This window comes from Anabrus simplex, chromosome 4 (genome assembly GCF_040414725.1).
Source record: "Anabrus simplex isolate iqAnaSimp1 chromosome 4, ASM4041472v1, whole genome shotgun sequence".
Classification (NCBI taxonomy): domain Eukaryota; kingdom Metazoa; phylum Arthropoda; class Insecta; order Orthoptera; family Tettigoniidae; genus Anabrus; species Anabrus simplex.
This window is the reverse complement of record NC_090268.1, coordinates 405,279,548-405,292,897: the sequence shown is the minus strand read 5'-3', so window position 1 is coordinate 405,292,897 and position 13,350 is coordinate 405,279,548. Positions and strand designations below refer to the sequence as shown.

General features: G+C 39.0%; 1 protein-coding gene across 2 annotated transcripts in view; it reads right to left on the bottom strand.

Moving 5' to 3' along the window:
• The window catches only part of LOC136872767 (phospholipid phosphatase 1), a 657,649-nt gene that overhangs the window by 70,137 nt on the left and 574,162 nt on the right, over positions 1–13,350 (bottom strand). For both annotated transcript variants that reach the window (XM_067146600.2, XM_067146602.2), the window contains one exon: positions 3,914–4,068. In XM_067146600.2, coding sequence (XP_067002701.2) covers positions 3,914–4,068 — 155 coding nt within the window. The remainder of the gene's footprint in view (positions 1–3,913; positions 4,069–13,350) is intronic.

Genomic DNA, 13,350 nt, shown 5'->3' with positions numbered 1-13,350 from the left:
TGAGTTTAGGTTGGCTGCATTATTGTTTCTGAGGAAAGTGATAAATAGATCGAAGAGTATGTTGGGTTTCTCTGAGATTTCATTGAGATTGTGACTGGCATTAAAGTATTGGTCTAGGTGTATGTAGTAATTTTCCATTATGTTGAGTAAAGGGCCCTTGTTTGCTAATACGAGGATGTCCATGTCAATATTGGTGAAATTATGGTTATAATCTTGCATATGTTGGCCGATGGCTGAAAACCTGTTGTATTTTATTGCGTTAGTGTGCTCGTGGTATCTGATAATAAAGTTTCTCCCGGTTTGCCCGATGTAGGTTTTTTTACAGGTGGTACATTTGATCCTATAAACTCCTGATTTTAAAAAACTGCTGGTCTTGTTGATGTGTGAAGTATTGTATAAAACGTTCATGTTCTTATTGTTGGTTTTGAAGGCTATTTTAACGCCTTGTTTCTTAAAGATGTTGGTTAACTTGTAGATATCATTGTTGAACGTGAAGGTGGAAAATGTTAGAGGTTTGGTTATTTCTTTTTTGAGGGTAGTTTTTGGGCGATGTTTGTGTTTATTGATTATCCTTTCTATAAAATGATTGCTGAAGCCGTTGAATTTTGCGATTCCGCGGATTGTGTTGAGTTCGTTTTTTAGATCTTTATTGGACATAGGTATGCTGAAGGCTCGGTGAACTAGGCTGTTGTATGTGGCTCGTTTGTGGGACTGGGGGTGCACTGAATCTTGGCAAATGGTGGAGGCTGTTTGAGTGGGTTTTCTGAAAATTTTGTAACTGAAAGAATCTGAGTTTCTAGTGATGGTTAAATCATAACCATTAATGTACTACGGTGTCGATCTAACAGTTCAAAAGTTTCAGAGCTCCCCAGCTACTTCCCGCCAATATTCAGGCAGGCTGTTATACTCAATACGCAGCAGTAATCCTATCTATCGGAGATAAATGGCAGCAGAATACACAAAGCACATCACAACAAACAATGGTCAATGTAATGTTATTGCTGATCAATTTTATGAGCTTTCTATATTAGCGGCCTTCACACTTAGTTTTCTTCCAAATCTGTGATTTAGAGCATCTAATGTCAAGTGAGTCCTCCTTTCTTTCATGACAACCTCTTGTGTTATTTAAGCAATTGTTCCTTCATGACTTTTTTCTCATTCTTACTCTTCACAATTTAATCACCATCACCACCAATATTATTGTAGTTGGTACGGTAAAACTTAACATAATAACACACAAATAATCGGAAATTGTATTCTCTGTAACTTTTGTTATGTAGTACTTTTTAATATGACCAGTAAGATAGGTAATTAAAAATTAAATTTTTGGCACCTTCCCCTAAACTACCATTTTGAACAGAGTGAATAAAATTATTTATAGCATAGACTATAGTTCCTTATTCCGCGACTTTACATAAAATTCTGTTCACCCATTTTCACGTATCCCGGCGCTGATATGGAATCCATGAATATCTCTATCATCATAGCCGGTACGGTAAAAATGTTTAAGACGTAAATGATAGGAAATTTTATAATATATAACTTTAGTTATGTAGTATTTATCGATAGGGCTAATAATAACAAATATTTGAGAATTAAATTTTCGGCCTTCCCCTAAACTGCCATTTCACTCAGCGTGAATAAAATTATTTATGGCCTAGATTTTAGCGACTTATTCCCCGACGTTATATACCGATTTTCATTAAATTCTCTTCAGCCATTTTCTCGTGATAAGCGTGCGTACGCACGTACGTACAGACAGACAGAAATTATGGAAAATTAAAACTTGCATATCCCCTTGTTACTATGGATGGTCGCGACCAGTACGCAAATATCATTCTTTTTAAATTCTGAGCAATGTACGGACAAAACTGAAAAATTGTGCACAACTTACTTGAAACTTCGAAAGCAACGAGTGTTTTGAAGTTTATAGATAAACCTAAAAATAAGTCTGCCTGTTTTAATAATATACAGTCAGACCCCTTATTTTCAACATCACTGCCTTTATGCTTAGTTTCTGGCAAAGCACTTAGACACTCTCGATGCTTCTGAAATTCTTGCTAGAGCTCACTGCAGTGGTGTTTTTTTTTTTTTTTTTTTCCATGAACTTTGCCACTTTATAAATTATCTCCCTTGCTTGTGCATCCACCTTTTGATTTTTACTTTTAAGTTCACAGGTGGCATTGTCTTAAATATAATTAATATCACAGTCACAATCTGTTTACTGAAACTACACTATATTACTTCACTTCTCACACTGTCGCTTATTGTAACATTAAAAAATTCTTCACAGTCTGTCCAGATTAGCTATGAATAGGTCTATTTAAAATTGTTATGTAAATACTAAATACAGCCTATCTATTTTTCTTTTGGCAACAAGTTTACCAGTTATTGGCATTATCAGTAAAGCAGAATGAACAAAATTTCACTTCCTCATCTCTTCGGGAAACAAGTCGCTTCAACAAAGATGCAATTATGAGGTACGGTGAAGTTTTGCCTATCAGTAAGCGCTAGCTTCTTCCGGGATAGAGTTCTGCTGCGAGATGAGAACGATGACAGGGGCCAGCAGAGTGATCACTCAGACACATATTTATGTAGAAAAGATTGTAGTGAAAGTGCTAGGCTATTCCCAGCATGCACAGAATCTCTGTCTCTTTCTTCCATAAGTTGTATCCATCGAACAATAACCGTTACGAGTTGCACAGTTATCATGGTCTATCTCCGACTTCCACTTAACTAGAAAATCAGTAATCCTCTCAGAATACCTAAGGAACTAAACTTGCTGGATGATGCAAAACTGCATCAGTGTCGCATAAATATCTCAACAGTCTGTGTGGCAGCAGCGTGCTGTTCTATGTAGTGTAATACCAACCAAGGGCATCAACATTATCTAAATGCGACAACGGCGACATTTCCACTACAAGTCACACTACCCTTGTTCCTCTGTCCTCTGTACTCTACCATAGGCTACTGTATATAAAGTATTACAAATTTTTTCAGATAACCCAAACATTTCTGGATCCAAACAGATCGCAGTCCCAATTAATTAAGATTAGCTGCGTTCTTCTGTATTGCCAAGTTCAATTTACTGCATGTAGTTGTAAGGCAAGGCTGCAGTTTGCTCCTTTTTAATGTGTATGTAGAACAGGTGGTAAAGGAAATCAAAGAGGAATTTGGAAAAGGAATCTCAATCCACAGAGAAAATCAAAACTCAGATTTGCCGACGATTCTGTTATTTTACCTGAATCTGCAGAAGATCTGGAGAAAGAGTGCAAGATGAAAAATAAGTAAAAAACAAAAGTAATGGAGACTAGTCTAATGAAGTCAAGTGATGCAGGAAATACTAAATTAGGAAATGAAGTCTTACAGGAAGTAGATTAATATTGTTAATTGGGTAGTAAAAGAAGTAAGGAGGACATAAAATGCAGAATAGCAAAACCAAGGAAGGTCTTTCTTAAGAAAAGAAATTTCCTCACTTCGAACATTGATGCAGGAATTAGAAAGTTGTTTTTGAAGATTTTTGTGTGGATCGTGGCATTGTATGGAAGTGAAACGTGGATGATTACCAGCTAAGAAATATAAGCTTTTGAAATATAATGTTACAGAAGAATGCTGACGGTTAAATGGGTAGATCAAATCACGAATGAAGAGACACTGAATTGAATTAGTGAGAGGAGTTCGAGTGGCTACCCAGGACATTTTCAGTTTGAGGTGTAGGTGGTAAGAACGGTATGGGTAGACCACGGCATGAATATGACAAGTAGATTAGAGCAGAGGTATAATGTAGTAGTTACGTAGAAATGAAAAGGTTAGCACAGGATAGGATGGCATAGAAGCTGCATCAAACCAGTTGGACTGATGACCCAAACATCATATCATCATTTTAGAAGACTATTTATGAACATATTCTTACCACAATAAATGGAATACAGATGGTGCCCGTCAGGAGTGTACTCAGAGAGATGGTATCCCCTCTAAACACAAATGTTATCTTGGGGTCATCACAGTAGAAACCACTCTGTTTGTTCGGGATTAGTCCAAATTCTGTGAGCGCCAAGACAGTCACCACTGGAACAGAAAATAAATAATGTCATGACATGATCTACCACAAACTTCCTTCAACAAAGGTAGGAGTAACTTCACCAAGAGAGCCTTATGGGTTTGACCAAACAATACTAATACATTTTATTGCTGAACAGAAAAAAAAACTGACAATTCATCTTTTTTTCCAACAGAATGTGGAGAGAATACAAAATATTGTGGCACAGTGGAACCTCCCCTAATGAACATCTTCATGATCAGGTACCTTGTAAGTCATCATTTAAAGGAATAAATTTCATTTTACATAAAAGACGTGTTAAAAATGTGATGAAGGCAGTTGGCTGAAAGAAAGAAAAACAGGAAGTCAACTTGTGTTGAGACTACCTGCATCTTCAGATCCAATTATTAGTCTATGTCTAACCATAAGGTTTATCACTTCAATAAGGCAGGATGATATAGGTAAAGGGAGGGCAATTTGTTTGCGACCACGACTGAAATAGTTGTGAAATATTATTAATAAATAATGTTATTTGCTGTACATCCCACTAACTACTTCTACAGTTTTTTGGAGACGCCTAAGGTGCCAGAATTTAGTCCCGTAGGAGTTCTTTTACATGCTAGTAAATCTACAGACACGAAGCTGACTTATTTGAGCACTTTCAAATACCACCGGACTGAGCCGGGATCGAACCTGCCAAGCTGGGGTCAGAAGGCCAGTGCCTCAACCGTCTGTGCCACTCAGCCTAGCTGTGAAATATTAAACGGGACTATGGAGTGGGTGTATGAGAAACTGGGAGCAAGATTTAAAGACCCTAATGGGTAGGAGATAGGTATCTGCACTTGGAAGGCCTTCACTTGACCCACAGAATTTGTCGGTATGGAAAAGTTTAAGGACCGTGAGAGTTGGCCATGTGGTAAGGGGCACGGAGCTGTGAGCTTGCATCCGGAAGACAGCGGGTTTGAATCCCACTGTCGGCAGGCCTGAAGATGGTTTTCCGTGGTTTCCCATTTTTACACCGGGCAAATGGTGGGGCTGTACCTTAATTAAAAGCAACGGCCGCCTCATTCCCACTCCTAGGCCCTTCCTATCCCATTGTCGCCATAAGACCTATCTGTGTCAGTGTGACGCAAAAAAAAAAGAAGAAGTTGAGAACGAGGAACATGAAATTCTAGGTGTAAGGCGGATCTCTGAAATTAATATACAATTTTATATTTTTGGGGTGTACAGACCTGGAAGGGTCATGCCGATGCTGAAACCGAATTATTTGATAAGATAATCAGTTATGTGAAAACAAAGAAAGGAAAGTGATTATAGGATTTCAATTTACCAAGGGTCACCTGGGAAGGTAATGCGAATGACAAAGCATGACAAGCAAATGATAAACAAGTTAATCTGTAAAGGTCAACAGAATCAAAAACAGATGCAGTCAACTAGAGGGAAAAATATTCTAGACATGGTGCTGATGAAATGCATGAACCAGATGGGCTCTTTAGAAAAACTCAAGAGACAGACTTATTGGAAAAGAACAAACAAGTGTTTGATAGACTTGAAGCGATAGATGGTATAAATTATCATGAAGCTGTTATAGTTGTAGTTAAAAAGAAATTTGATAGGAAGTAAAGTTGTAAAAGTAGGACTATTAAGCAGTACCATATGGTTTATAAGAATGACATGAGGGAGGTTTTTGTAACATTTTCTGATCGGTGGAAAATGGTACATAAAAATGTAAAGAGGGAATGGGATGGTTTAAAGTAAATGTTGAGGAGTGTGAAAACAGGCATATTCTCTGTAATACTTTAATAATCTATAAACACCAAAGCCAAATGCCACTCGCTGATCATGAGATTTCCAGATCCAAAAGCTGAAATTAGGAACATAGGTTCATCTTTTACCCTGGAGGTGCACTTAGAATTTTTTTTTCAAAATTCAGCTTTGCCCCAAATTTAGGCCCTTTTCCCAATAGCATAGGCTAATATAGGAAAAAATTGACTGTCATACAAGACGAGATACAACTCATTTTAAGTCTTACGACTCAAGGAACAAATCTCATTAAGTCCCTACAGAACTGAACACCACATTTTAAGGCCTTAAAATCAACCGTTTGAGATATTTGCACCACACTGCCACTGCTCTTCAGTCTAGGTGCTCGAGAGCACATGTTGAGACTCACGAACGAGGCGAGCATTACAACTTCCACTTGCGCAGATTGCATAAGACATGCAAAAAGACTGCAGGAAGAAGATATTATTCTATGAAAGAAGTTCATGCCACGTTTCTCACGGTCAGTTCTCTCATTTAATGCAATCGATCAGACGTGCTTCTGTGCGCTGCTGTATCATTTACATCCCCTGTGGGTGCGGGTAGTAGAATACATCCATGGTATCCCCTGCCAGTCGTAAGAGGCGAATAAAAGGGGCCCTTAGCTGAGTCCTGGTATTGCTTCCACTTACTTGTGCCAGGCTCCTCATCCTATCTGACCTCCCTTGGTCAACTCCGCTCTTTTCTGACTCGGACTGTATTGCGTGCGGAGGCCTAGGGAGTCTCATTTTCATGTCCTTCATGACTCTTCTTTCTTTAGCAGATACCTTCATTTTTCAAAGTGTCAGACCCCTTCCATGTTTTCCTTCTGATTAGTGTTAAGAGAAGATGGTTGCCCAGTTGTACTTCCTCTTAAAACAATCACCACCACCACTATATCATTTACAGCACTACAATCAGACATGCTTCTGTGTTCCAATCAGACAGCTTTATACTCTTCATTGAACTAACTTTTATTCATCGTGCACATCTTTTCTTTTATATCCATCTTCTATCTCTTATTCTTAATACTTTCTACCTTTTCTGACTCATTCTGGTTACAGTGCTATAACTTAGTTGTTCTACCAGGCATTTCTAGAGCTCCTGTACACTGTAGTTCCCGTTACTCATAGCTGAGTATTTCCCATTTCTTTTCCGTATCTATTTTCTATACCTAGAAAAGCACAAATGAGCTTCTGCATGCAACAGTCTCATTTACACCAGTATGAATGCTTCTATCATACTGATAAATACAGGTCCTGAAGTAAATTTTATTTGTTATACACATCTTTCTATTTACCTCCAGCTCCTGGATAATGTAGTTCCTGTTTCTCATAGCTGACTACTTTCCTCTTCTTTTCCATAATAGGATTAGTTAGGCATGCAGCTCATTGCTATTGACAGCACAATGGTACCTCATTGTGTTGCGATTACGAAGGGAGACAGGATGTGTTTTTTCTATTCCCTATCTTACTTAATGTACAGCACCGGCTCACTGGCATCTCAGGGGCGGGTGGGTTAGTGCCATGCAGCACATTCGTCATTTGTATGAGTGGGTCCACCTATTCAATACACATATAGTATTATACGACTATGTTTTATTCATAGAGTAATTCACTGGTACTAGTTTCGACCTCAAATTTTGTAGGACCAGGCGAGTAAGCCATGCGGTTAGGGGCGCACAGCTGTAAGCTTGCACCTGGGAGATAGTGGGTTCAAACCACACTGTCGGCAGCCCTGAAGATGGTTTTTCATGGTTTCCCATAACGCAAATTGTAATAAAAACAAAAAAAACTGAACTTTTAGTCATCCTCAGCCGTTACATATACGCCATGATTGGTACAATAAAAATAACTAAAGCAAAAAATATAAAATATAAGAAGAAAGCATTTTAAACTCCTGAGTTTTTTGTTTGCATTTATTAATATATGCATTAAAAGGTTGTTCAACCATTTGTTGTTTACTGGATTTTTATATGAGTATAGAGTATAATCAGCTGATTAAAGAGATGATGAAATGTGGCTTGTTATAACAGTTGAAACTCTAAGAAGTACAGTGATGAGACGTTTAACAATTAATAAAATACCGAAGATTAATGTTCAAGTTCAATACATCTTAAAATATTATGAAATACGTTAAAAATCTTGAATTTTTCATCAATTATCATTAATTGTCATATTGGTGGTGGAACATTGTCTTAGTTAATGCTTCTTGGTTCTTATCTAGTAAAGTTGAAAAACTGATTAGCACAATAACAAAGATGTGGTATGTGATAATACAAGCTGGGTTCTCTGATGAATGAAAAATATGTTTTTTTAACATACTTATTGGTGGCTGAGGGAGACATTTATAATCTAGATCGATGGACAGGTGTGCCAATAAATCTTCAGTGACGTATATGAGGGAAATTTTATACCAACTCTAAGTTCAAGGCCAAGTTTACCACAGAATAGGAAGTTTATTACCTTCCCCTCTCTTCCCTGTTATGAAGCCTTGGTTAATTTTACAACTTCAACAACTTAGGCATAAACACAATCCTTATATGCAAGACTTCATAACAGCGTTGGAGAATGCCCCAGAAGGTCAAGAGTTTAAAGTTGCGATTGATCTGGACTGACAACCACAGCTGTGAGGTGTGCGCATACAAGACTTGTTATTATAAGGACAATGATACAAGTGAATTATGTTAATACTGTATTCAGATTTCAGTACACTACAAAATATTACATTCTTCTTCTTTTTTTATGACCACATAGGATCACTTTAGTCAGTCCGTCGTTCAGGTCTCTTTGAAGGGATTGTTCGGGCTTTGCGGTCCTCCGAGTACTTCTTCAGACGCTCCGATCTTTGTGCCCTTTCCTCAATTGAAAATATGCGTGTTGTTGGTTGGTTTTGTGTAAGGGTAAAGCAGAGGTTTGTATTCTTGAGTTTTTTATTCAATTTTATCTTATTTGTGGTGTCTTCTGTTGTAAGGAAAATATTACATTAAAATACAGAACAAGAACAATACGATCAAGGTCAACAAATTTACAGTTCAGTTCACAATCTACAATCCAACTTTCGAGGCTTCTTAGAAAATATATTCAACAGATCTGTTAGTTCTACAATTATGTCCCTGAATATTTATTTAGTTTTTCAGTTTCTGTTTATTTCTTTTTGTAAAATTTTCATGGTGGGGGGGCTCTAACCCCCAGTAATCCCTTCCCTTGACAACGCCCTGCTGAACATAGTGGTTGATGTAATGCACCTACAACAAGCAAGGTGGCTTTGGCGGCTGTGGGGCAGAAGTTTGAAAAGCAGGAGTTCGCTCTTCACAGCAGACATATGAAGTTGGTGCGGATCAATGAAACTCACCGTGCTTATAGCATTCTTCAGTACCCTTTTATGTCCAGCCGTGGAGAAGATAGATACTCCATTAGCATCTCCCAGCTTGATCCAAATTCTAAAGCCCCGCTTAATAAAACTGTTTCAACTTTTAGATTTTTACTATTACCAAATCATGGAAAAAGAGAGGTCAAGAAAATTACACCTTACTCTATTGCAGTCTCCTTAATTAGTATTTAATGAAAATTCCCCAACTGGATAGCGACTTCAACAACAACCTTAGACATCACTTGAACAGTAGTAGGCAAGGGGTTCTGCATTTATAATGACGACTCACCGGGTAGTGGATGTGTTACAGCTTTATACACAATGGTTCCGTATTTGACTTGAAACTGGCTGTAGGCAAGGGACATTGCCATTATAATGAGAACTTCCAAAGTCAAGTGTGACAGGCAGTAGGCAAGGGAGTCTGCCATTATAATGAAAACATCCTAACTCGACTGCGATTGTCAACAGACAAGGGGGGCCTGCCATTATAATGAAGACTCCCAAACTCGAATGTGACTGGAAGTAGGAAAGGAGCCTTGACTTTGTAAGGAAAACTTCCCAAATTGATTGTGACTGGCAGTAGGAAATGGAGCCTGCCATTGTAATGAAAACTTTCCAAAGTCTACAGCCCGAGTCGCTTCTCGTGCTGACTCACCAGGTAGTGGATGTGTTACAGCTTTGTACACAATGGTTCCATATTCGACTTGAGAGCTTGCGAACATGGTGTTTACTTACAGCAAGGCAAATGACAATGGGTGGTGGGCAGCATGGTTGTATCGGGAGACCTATCCCCGACGACAACAACCACAGCATTCAATGTTTGCAACACTGTTTCACAGTCTAAGACAGGGTCGTTTAAGGAAGCAGAAAATCATGAAGGACGTACCCGCCCTGTTCGGACACCAGACATGGAGGAAAATGTGATTAACACTGTGGAAGGCGACCGCCGTGTCAGTACCAGGCAGTTGGCTCGCCAGTACAGGTTAAGCCAAATGACCGTGTGGAACATTCTCCATGACAATTGTTACTACCCTTATCACTTACAGCATGTGTAGGGCTTACTAGCAACAAACTTTCCACATCGCGAGCAGTTCTGTCACTGGTTTATTCACCAGGCAATCATGATTCTGGGATCTGTGCCATCCATCCTATTCACAGACGAGGCCACCTTTACCCAGAGTGGTATCTTCAACTTTCATAACAGTCATCTTTGGGATTGTATGCAGAACCCCATGGTTTGGTGCCAGCAAATCATCAGCAGCTGTTTCAGCCGGAATGTGTGGGCCGGAATAATTGGCGACCATGTTTTGGGACCAGTCTTCCTTCCATGTTGCCTAACAGGCTGGAAATATCGGCGTTTCTTGCGGGTGACTTTGCTTCCCCTGCTGGAAGACATACCATTGATGATTCGCAGGGTTATGTGGCTGCTACATGATTGTGCTCCATGCCACTTCGCCGTGAACGTCTGGACGCATCTCAATCGTGTCTTCCCTTGTCGATTGATCAGACGAAGAGGTCCAGTTGCATGGCCTGCTCGTTCATCAGATCTCAACCCGTGCGATTTCTAGTTATGGGTCCATCTCAAAAGTATTGTGTATGCAGAGTCCATTCCAGATGAGGAGACACTGGAGCAGCGTATTCATGCTGCCTTTGACACTGTTCGGATGCAGCCTGGCCGATGTGAACGTGTGAGACAGAACATGCTGCAGCACGTACATGCATGAGGAGGTACATGGAAACCATTTTCAACACAACTGTAACTGTGGCTGCATGGTACAACGCGTATTAGACCGCCGTCTCTGTAACAAAGAATGATTGAATAAATGGTCCCTAAAAAACAAACCATGCATTTCCGGACATACGTTCATTAGACCTTTTCTGTTCCGTATCCTCTCCTCGATCAATCCCTAGAGTTTGTACACAGTGGAAAAAAATCACCCTGTAGTATTTTACCTAGCATTCTGTATGTCATGTAGAATTTGGTAGTAAACCCTGGGTACATGAGCTAGAAATAATTAAGAGCTAGAAATATTTGTGGAAGTAAGGAGTGGTTGAAGGAAATTACTAGGAAATTTCATTTAGCAAGAAAAAAAAGTCAGCTAAGGATAACATGACGGCAATCATAAATGGCAATCATAAGTGGCAGTCATATGAATTTTAGTGAAAAATGGTATAGGTAAATTAAGGTACAAATAGGTTCCGGGAAGGACATTTCAGGAATCAATGAACAAGAAGAGTATAGGCTATATGTGAAGATGTACAGAAGGCAGAATATTTAGTCAGCCATAATGGAAAGATAGTAGCTGTAGCACCCCCTTTTGCCCTGATGATGGCAGTGACATGGTGTGTTATAGGCTCCACAATATATAGAATGAATTTCTTAAAGCATTTAGATAGATGTCATTTAAACCAAACAGAGATGACAAAACTGAGAAAAATAATTAGAGAAAATGATGTGGTAGATCGTACACCAAACAACCACCTGACAAGGACAGACATCTTGTTAAGAACAGATTTCCACTTTCGAGTTAAGTAAGCTGGAAAATGCTATGGAACAGAATTTACTACATTGAATACCAGTACCAAAAATTTTAACCAGATTAAATGTATTTAAGTTGATAATCAGGATGCATAAGAAGTGGCAATAGATTCAGCTTTCATTTCAAAACAGAGGAAATTTGTACCATTATCACTCATTTCATGGCAATGACTACAAAGGTTATTTATAGGGCTAAATAAATAACTTTCTACACAGATAAAATACCATACCAAAAGTCCGACTAGTTGGCTGAATGGTCAGCGTACTGGCAATCGGTTCAGAGGGTCCCGGGTTCGATTCCTGGCCGGGTCGGGGATTTTAACCTTAATTGGTTAATTCCAATGGCACGGGGGCTGGGTTTATGTGTTGTCTTCATCATCATTTCATCCTCATCACGACGCGTAGGTCGCCTACGGGCGTCAAATAGAAAGACCTGCACCTGGCGAGCCGAACCCGTCCTGGGATATCCTGGCACTAAAAGCCATACGACATTTCATTTCATTTCACCATACCAAAATTTGTAAATAGGTAGGGCAAGATTTATTAAGCTGGATGTCATGGCAATTAAATGTAGGCCTAAGCCATTGACTCAACTGGAATGCCCAACTTACAATCCTTTCATTTGAATTTATATAAGTTATCTTGTTATAACATTTGCAGGCTGCCACAAGGACAAAGAAGATTTTAACCAATAGAAAAATATAATTTCACAAGAAAAGAGAGCAGCTTCAAGACAGATGTTAAGGTCCATAGATTTGGTTTCTGAAGATGCTATCAACCCCTTTAATGCATCTTTCACAACAACTGGGTGGAGGACGTTACTACTTAGTCCAAATCTTTTCAAGAAGTCACGAAGCCAAGAATGGTCGCTCAAGCACCAATCATGAGGCCAGTGATGCTTAAAGACTCATTATAGAATGAAAAATCTGTATTTAAAAAAAGAATGTAATTCACCTATGTAGCAAAGATGTAAAGGAGAGGGCATAAAGTCTCGTCTCTGGTAAGACCCCCAACTACAGTATGGGACCCTCACCAGGATTACTTGAGTCAAGAACTGGAAAAAATCCTAAGAAAAGCAACTGGATTTGTTCTGGGTGATTTCCAACAAAAGCGTAGCATAACAAAAATGTTGCAAAGCTTGGGCTGGGAAGACTTGGGAGAAAGAAGACGAGCTCTCAACTAAGTGTATGTGATGAAGATGTTGATTCCCATAGGGAACCTGAAACATAATTTACAATTATTAAGTAGTATGTTTCGAGCTGTCAACGGAGAGATGGTGTGGAATGACATTAGTAGACAAGTTTGAGTGGTGTCTTTAAAAGTAGGAAAGATCACAATATGAAGATAAAGTTGGAATTCAAGAGGACAAATTAGGGCAAATATTCCTTTATAGGAAGGGGAGTTAGGGATTGGAATAAATTACCAAGGGAGATGTTCAATAAATATCCAATTTCTTTTAAATCATTTAAGAAAAGGCTAGGGAAACAACAGATAGGGAATCTGCCACCTGGGCGACTGTCCTAAATGCAGATCAGTATTGACTGAAGAGGCAGACCAAGGCATTGTAATCTCCCAGGACTGTCAGAGAAATTGATGTAGG